The following is an 8,576-nucleotide window of genomic DNA, read 5'->3' on the forward strand; positions in this document are numbered from 1 at the left end:
GAGGGCCACCTCCTGTTCTCAATGTAACTTTGTCCCCCTTGCCCTCTTCTTTTGATAACCCCAGCTTGAAAACAAGACTCTTGAACCATGATGGAAAGGACCCTACACGGTTCTCCTGACTACGCCCACAACCCTCAAAGTCCTAAACACATAAACCACTCCGACTGGGAATTAGACAACTCCGACTAGAAATTAGTCGCTATCATCCTCATCTCTGTGGCCTTGATCATCCTTGTTGCCATCATCACATTGGTACTCACTGACCTTGCTGCTATGATGCTTCCAGAAAATCCATAGATTTTATGATTAAAATCTTGCCATAAGAAAAGGGGGGAATGATGGAATCAAACCAAATCCCCCCCAAAGGAAGAATATTCGGGGAAACTGTATAAGGAAGTAAGATGTAAAATCCTAACTACTGAGACAAAGCTGACCTTTTCATGCTCCGTGCACAAAGCCGGACATCACCCAAAACTTCCCCCCTCCTACTGCTGCCGGTTGCTGCCGGCCCCCTCCCACTGCTGCCGGTTGTGGTTTGTGGTTTTTGCCTTTAAAAGTCACCTGTAAGCTGAGCTCGGGGCTGCTGTTCTCTCTCTCTGAGTGAGGCAGGAGCCCGTCTGCGCAAACAATTAAATCCTCTTGCTTGTTGCGTCTCCTGGTCTGAGGACTGAATTATTGGGGTGCGGCCTCCCGTGGACGTTGGGTACCCCATCCTGGGGGTCCTACAATCAGTAGGTTGTTGGAATAATATCGTTCCTTCTGGTTTTCAAAACTAGCTAGGCATTGTTTATCTCTCGCATTGTAGCTAGGCATTATTTATCTCTCATATTGTCTCACTCCTCCATCATGGTTTCCCCATTTAAGGTGCTCCCATTTCCCCCCTTTCTCCCTTAATAATACCCTTGTCCTATGGTCCTACCTCTCTTGAGCTCCTTCTTTCCCTTTATCCCCTAGGTTCCTTGTATCCCCTTCCCTCCCCCTCCCTTAAACTAACCCAATTTTTAGCCATACCTCCCTTATTAAGGCCTCTCAGGTTCTTTCTTTCTCTTTACCTCCCTGTTTCCTTTCCATTATCCTGGTTCATGTAGTTATATCTGCATACATACTCACTTATCAGGGTCTGGTTCTAGGATCCACATATGAGGGAGAGAACATATGTTGATTTTTCTTTTTTTTTCACTAGCGATGCACAAAGGTCCCAGTTTCTCCAGTTTTTCTTTTATTTTCTTTTTTGAGACAGGGTCTCACAATGTAGCCCTTGCTGGCCTGGAACTTGCTATGTAGACCAGACTCTCCTCAAACTCGCAGAGATCCTCTTCTTCCTGAGTGCTGGAATTAAAAACATGTGCCATTACACCTTGTTTTTCATTTATTTATTTTGGGTGGTGGTGGTGGTGGTGTGTGTGTGTGTTTCTAAGTATAGGTGCCCACATGTCATTCATTGCATATGGAGGGCAGAAAACAACTTTGTAGAGCTGGTTCTCTCCTTCCACCTTTATTTGGGTCCTGGGAATTAAATTCATTTCTCCAGGGCTTGTGTGGCAAGCCTCTTTACCCACTGAACTGTATAGCCAGCCTTGGATTTTAAATCTTTAATGTGAGATTTGAGGGTAAGTGAGAGTTTTGTCATTTCAGTGCTCAAGTCTAAAAACAATAGTCTCTCTATGTGACATTAATGTCACTCAGATGGAAGAGGAAGATTCTTACCAGGGGCATCTGATTGGTAATTTCTCCAGGGTAAGTTTGGTTAGACCCTGCCTATCTTTAATGTATGTGTGTCTGTGTTTGTGAATTTTTTTCCCCAGTACTGGAGATTGATCCCAGGCTTTACACACAGTAGGCTTCTTATATTATATTGTAATGAATCATTTTGGATTTGAATCTTTTCTTCTCTGTTTGCAGAGGATTCTAGATGTAACTACATGTCCTCACTGAACACTTTGTTGACCTGAAGGTAGATCTAAGCCCTAAGCCTATCTAATAAGAAAGTATTTCTTAGCTGGGTGTGGTGGCCCATGCCTTTAATCCCAGCAGTTGGGAGGCAGGTGGATCTCTGAGTTCAAGGTCAGCCTGGTCTACATAGTGAGTTCCAGGCCAGCTGGGCTTACAGGGAGACCCTATATCAAAAACACCAAAAAAAAAAAAAAAAAAAAAAAAAGAATTCTTATAGCCAGGCATGGTGGCACAGGTCTCCAGCTCTTAGGATGCAGAGGCAGGCAGATCTCTGTGAGTTCAAGGCCAGCTGTGACTACAGGGAGACCCTGTATCAAAAAAAAAAAAGTATTTCTTGTTTATTTGTTTAGGAAAATCCAGAACACTGGATGTGTGTGCAATTTTATAACCTTTCTTGTTGTTATAAATATCTTTTAAGTGCTGGAGAGATTACTTAGCAGTTAAGAGCACTTGCTGCTCATGCAGAGGCCCTGGGTTTGGTTCCCAGCACCCACATATTGGTTCACAACCATCTGTAACTCTATTTCCAGGGAATCTTAACACCCCATTCTGGTGCTTGTGGATACCAGACATACATGTGGTACACATACATACATACAGGCAAACATTAATGTACATAAAATAAAAATAAATCTTTTTAAAGAAAATTTATATTTATTTATTTATTTAATTTTTTTGGTCGTCTTGAGACTTTTTTTTTTGTCTTTTTGAAGCAGGGTCTCCCTGTAGCCCCAGCTGTCCTGGAACTCATTATGTAGACCAGGCTGGCCTTGAACTCACAGAGATCTGCCTGCCTCTGCCTCCCAAGTGCTGGGACTACAGGCATGCACCACCACGCCTGGCTTCTTCTTGAGACTTTTAAGGTAAGATGGCTCAGCAGGTTAAAAACTCTTGCTACACAAACTTGATGACCCTAGAACCTATGGTGGAAGGAGAGAACCAATTCTTGCAAGTTGTTCTTTGATGTCCACATATATGCATAGTGGCATGTGCACACCCACAGTCTCACACACATACAGACAATGATAATAATTTAAAAAATACTTTATTATTATTATTATTATTGGTCTTTTTGAGACAGGGTCTCCCTATAGCCCCATATGTCCTGGAACTCACAGAGCTCCCCCTGCCTCTGCCTCCCAAGTGCTGAGATTAGGGGCAGGCACCACTATGCCTGGCGTATTTCATTTTTTTTAATATTTTATTTATTATTTTTATTTATGTGTATGCGTGTATTGCCTGCATGTAGGTGAGTGCACCCGTGTTATGCAATGCCCTAGGAGGACAGAAGAGGCTGTCGGATCCCCTGGAACTGGAGTTACGGACAGTTGTTAGCTGCCATGTAGGTGCTGGGATTTGAACCCGAGTCTTCTGCAAGAACAGTCAGTGTTCTTAACCACTGACCCATCTCTCCAGCCCCTGCATTTCATTGTTTCAATGGCTCACTTTCTTTTTCTTTTCTCCCTCCCTTCTTATTTATTTATTTATTTATTTATTTTTGGTGTTTTTGAGACAGGGTCTCCCTGTAGCCCCAGCTGGCCTGGAACTCACTATGTAGACCAGGCTGGCCTTTAACTCACAGAGATCCACCTGCCTCTGCCTCCCAAGTGCTAGGATTAAAGGTGTGTGCCACCATGTCCGGCCCATTATTTAATTTTTTGGCTACTCATAATTACTTCATAAATTCCCTTTTGGGGGGGCTGGAGAGATGGCTCAGTGGTTAAGAGCACTGACTGCTCTTAAAGAGGACCCGGGTTCTATTCCCAGCACCCACATAGAGGCTATGAACCATCCTTAACTCTAGTTACAGGGAATCCAACACTGCCTTCTGACCCCTAGGGGCATTGTACATGGGTGCACTTATACACATACAGGCAATACATTCATTCACATAAAATAAAAAATAATAAATAAAATATTTTTTTAAAATTCCCTTTTGTGGGATATTTAGTTTTAGAATTTTTTCCCTTATGAGTGAGATGGACATATTTGTAGATAAATGTAAAACTGTTATATGCTTGATTATTTTCTTAGGATTAGTTCTTGGAAACAGAATTACTGCATATGCACATTATAGAGAACATTGTTGTTTTATATATCTCTAAGAATCATTTATGTATCTCTAAGAGTCATTTGGAAAGACTGATATGGGGGTCTTTGATCTGAAGGTTGGGTCTGGAGTACTTGCTGTTATTTCAGCTCTTGAATATTTCTAGGTGTGTGTGCTGCCAACCGTGTCAGGGAGGCACCAAGATCTGAAGTACATCAACCCAGAAACAGTAAGCAAATTTCTTGAGATGGCAACTGGTTACATAAGCAGCCATCTGGCCCTGTAATGTCCCTAAAATCCCCACTTCAATTTGTATCTCTTTCAGTGTTCACTCACATGGGCTCCTTATTCAACTGAAGTGATATTAAAGGACTTCTTTTTATTCATTTTCTATCTTTTTTTTTTTTTTTTAGTTTAAATGATGTAATTACAGAGAAAGGAGGGAGGGAGGGAGGCAATGAAGGGAAAAAAGAAAAAAATCAATAGGCATCAAAGTAACCATGAGTTCTAGTTTACATGTTCTGTCCCAGGCTGGCCTTAGAGTCCCCACCTATTTGAGAATGACTGATGACCTTGACCATGAACCGGATCCTCCTGCCTCCACCTCCTGAGTGCTAGCTAGGTTTACAGACGTGTACTTGGTACCTGCAATGTCCGGATGGAGCCAGGCTTTGTGTATACAGTCTGCCAACTGAGGTACCCTAGCCCCTCCCTCTGTTTATTTTTTTTCTTTTTTTTTTTTTGGTCTTTTCGAGACAGGGTCTCCCTGTAGCTCCAGCTGTCCTGGAACTCACTATGTAGACCAGGCTGGCCTTGAACTCACAGAGATCCACCTGCCACCATGCCCAGCAACCCCTCCCTCTGTTTTACACCTATTAGTGAGAGTACTTTGTTTTCTTTTACTCTCAAAAGTCTCAAAAATTATCTTACTTAATAATTATGGGTCATCCTACCCATAATCTTGCCATCAAAGATTCATTAGTGATATTTTCCTTATCTTTCAGATTGTATTTGATATGTATTTTATAAAAATTCGGTCATGATAAACATAATGTTTCAATTGTTAAGAATTGTAACCATCTTTTTCTATCAATAAAACGATAATCTGGGCATGGTGGCACATGCCTTTAACCCCAGAGCTCAGAGGCAGGGGCAGGTGGATCTCTGTGAGTTCACGGCCAGCCAGGGTTACATAATCTGTTGCACTGAAATATGTAACTTATGGTAACTAAATTTTCTTACTGGATATAGATCCAACCCCCAAGCCTTTCTTTTTTAATAATGGTGAATGGGGAACTATTTCCCATCCCATAAAATTGGGATCCCTGGCTGCTATCTCTGCTACGGCCTCAGTCCTTGAATGTCTCCTGAGAGGCTGACTCCAGCCATGTCTGCCCCTGTCAATAACTTCAATACCAGCCATTTTGGTTCCTTCACAGGCCACTTCATTTCATTCTCATTTTCGGGGTTGTTTTTAATCATTGCCATATTTTAAATACAGGCTAAATTTGGAGACTGTACATAAAATGCAATGCTGGGTGACTATGGGATATGTATGGGGAAACAATAGCTCCTTTCAGTGACAAGACACAGGACATTCAGTTATTCTTTCTGTGCAGGTAGCTGCTTTACTGTCTGGAAAGTACCAGGGTCTGATTGAGAAGTTTTACATCATTGACTGCCGCTACCCATATGAGTATCTGGGAGGACACATCCAGGTGAGGTTGCATTATGAATATTAGCAGGGGAGGGGCTGGAGATTTGGCTTTATTTATTTATTTCTTTATTTATTTTTGGAGTCAGGGTCTCACTATGTAGCCCTGGCTGGCATGGAACTTACTATGTAGACCAGGCTGGCCTGGAGAGATCATAGAGATCTGCCTGCCTCTGCCTCCCAAGAGATTTGACTTTATCAAGAAGATTCTGTGAGCAAAGGCTCCTGTGAAATCTGGAACCAGGACAGAGGTGATACATTTGGAGCACATCAAAGAAAAAGTCCTTTTTCCAGTTTTGATTCTGTGTACACTGAGCAACTTTCATCTCCCCAACCAATTTTCCTTTTTTCTATAGGAGCCTGGAAGTCAAAATAATCCAAACACTGAGAAGCACTTTGCAAACATTTTTAATGTTCATGAACAGTCTCATAATAGGATTTTACTCTGAGCAGTTCAGTTCTATGAACATTTATTGAGCATCTACATACCAAGCTCTAGGCCAAGCCCTAAGGTAGACAGAGATAGGCATAGGTCACTGCCCTGGAATTCTGTATTGTCTAGTTTTTCCAGCCTTTATATCCCAGAATAGTATCCCAGTCATTCCCTTGGCTCTCAAGGGAATATTTATTAAAATTCTCTTCCACAGGGAGCCTTAAACTTGTATTGTCAGAAAGAACTGTATGACTTCTTTCTGAAGAAGCCTGTTGTCCCTCTGGACTTCCAGAAAAGAATAATCATCATCTTCCACTGTGAATTCTCCTCAGAGAGAGGTCCCCGAATGTGAGTGTCTACATGGGCCAAAACTGGTGGAAATGGATCTTGGGTGAGACTTCCAGACTAGTTTGGATAGAGACTAACTTGAATGAATGCTTTCCACTGCAATTTGAAGCGTGCTGGGGAGATTGAAGGAAGGTGTTCGTTCCTACAATTCAAAAGTCTGAAACACTAAAAGAAGGAACACTGGGGACTGGGGTGTAACTCAGTTTGTAGAGTGCTTGCCTGGCATACATGAGGCCTTGGATTTGACCCCCAGCACTGCATAAAACTGGGAATGGTGGTGGTGCACGCCTTTAATCCAAGCAGAGGCAGGTGGATTTCAGTGAGTTCGAGGCCAGCCTGGTCTCCATAGTGAATCCAGGCCAGCTGTGGCTACAGGGAGACCCTGTTTCAAAAAAGACCAAAAAAAAACAAACCAAAACAAAAAAATAGGAGAAGAGGTGTTGGGGGTGTTTTTGTGTGTCTAGGGGGGTAGCTGGGGATTGAACCTAGAGCTCTACCACTAAGTTACATTCTAAGAACCTGAAGTGTCTTTTGTGGGCTAGTAGTAGTCTGTTCATCTGCCCCCCCCTCTCCATTGAAGGCCCGTGAGATCCTTCTTTCCACCCCAATCCATCTCCATGTCTGAATTTTCTCCAAAGGTACCGTTTTCTGAGAGAAGAAGACAGGGCTCTGAACAAGTATCCAGCATTACACTACCCAGAGCTGTACATCCTCAAAGGGGGCTACAGAGACTTCTTTCCAGAATATATGGTAAAGGGGCATAGGGGAGCTCAGACACTGGGGGAGCTCATACTCAGAAGCCAGCTTTAGCATCTGCCCTCCAGGGACTGTGAAGTTTTCTGGGAAGAAACTGTTGCTCCTTAGTCACAGCAAGCAGCGTATCTATTGTACTTAGACAGTGCTCAGGAGTCTAAAGAATCCCTTACTTTGTCCCTACCTTTCAGAAGCTTTGTGAACCACAGAGCTACTGCCCTATGCATCACCAGGACCACCAGGCTGAGCTGCTGAGATGTCGAAACCAGAGCAAAGCTCAGGAAGAGGAATGGCAGCTTCAGGAGCAGATTGCCCTCCTGGTGAAGGATGTGAGCCCATGATAGTGGATGAGCTACTGTCAGTGAAGGAATCACAAAAGATATTAGAGAGATCCTACATAGAAAGAGGCCATCTTCTATTGATTAAACCTATGATTGTTAAAAAATGTCTTGCAGGTGGCTGTGGTGGTCCATGCTTTTAGTCCTTGGGAGGCAGAGGCACGTGAATGTCTGTGAGATCAAGGCCAGCCCGGTCTATATAGATAATTCCAGGCTAGCTGAGGCTACAGGGAGACCACAAACAGAAAACATCCTCATCCACATAGGAAGTTCAAGGCCAACCTGAGCTACATCAGACCCTGTCTGAAACAAACAAATTTCCTTTTTTTCAATGATTTTGATGCATGCTGAGGCTTAAGAACTATTGATCTAGAATTATGGGAAACTTTTTTTTGACAGAGTCTCCCTAGTCCCAGCCCTTCTGGAAGTCACTATGTGAACCAGGCTGGCCTTGCTCTCACAGAGATCTGCCTGCCTCTGCCTCCTGAGTGCTAGTATTAAAGGCGTGTTGTCACCATGCCTGGCCAAAATTAAAAAATTTTAAATTTCTTAATTTTTTTTTTTGGTCTTTTTGAGACAGGGTCTCCCTATAGCCCCAGCTAGAACTTACTATGTAGACCAGGCTGGCCTCAAACTCACAGAGATCTGCCTGCCTCTGCCTCCCCAGTGCTAGGATTAAAGGTATGCACCACACTACACCCAGCAGGCTAGAAATTTTTTAATTAAAATTTTTTTACATTATGTGTGTGTGAGTTTGTGTGAGAGCACGTGCCCTGATGTGTGTATGTGGTGGTCAGAGGATAACTGGCAGGAGTCAGTTCTTCCACCGTCTATCTTCTAGGGATTGAACTCAAGGCACCAGGCTTGGAGTCAGTGCCTTTATATACTGAGCCATCTCACCAGCACAAAACAAAGTTTAAAACAACTACTTCAGCAGTATTCCAAAAGTTCCTTTCTTATACTATTCCTTGGTATGAATTGCCTGAA

The 8,576-nt window shown here is 42.9% G+C and overlaps 1 protein-coding gene across 6 annotated transcripts in view; it reads left to right on the plus strand.

Annotated features, from left to right (window-relative positions):
• Cdc25c (cell division cycle 25C) overlaps positions 1–8,076 on the plus strand; it is a 34,187-nt gene extending 26,111 nt beyond the window's left edge. Inside the window, exons 9-14 of one of the 6 annotated variants that reach the window (XM_029564113.1) lie at positions 1,636–1,737; positions 4,170–4,232; positions 5,623–5,721; positions 6,365–6,498; positions 7,137–7,248; positions 7,443–8,076. In XM_029564113.1, coding sequence (XP_029419973.1) covers positions 1,636–1,737; positions 4,170–4,232; positions 5,623–5,721; positions 6,365–6,498; positions 7,137–7,248; positions 7,443–7,592 — 660 coding nt within the window. In that variant the 3' untranslated portion in view covers positions 7,593–8,076. The remainder of the gene's footprint in view (positions 1–1,635; positions 1,738–4,169; positions 4,233–5,622; positions 5,722–6,364; positions 6,499–7,136; positions 7,249–7,442) is intronic. The other 5 variants (XM_029564114.1, XM_029564118.1, XM_029564115.1 and 2 more) reach the window with 5 other exon arrangements.
• Positions 8,077–8,576: the final 500 nt, after the last annotated feature.

Source organism: Nannospalax galili, unplaced genomic scaffold (assembly GCF_000622305.1).
Source record: "Nannospalax galili isolate Female #2095 unplaced genomic scaffold, S.galili_v1.0 scaffold856, whole genome shotgun sequence".
NCBI classification, from domain to species: Eukaryota; Metazoa; Chordata; class Mammalia; order Rodentia; family Spalacidae; genus Nannospalax; species Nannospalax galili.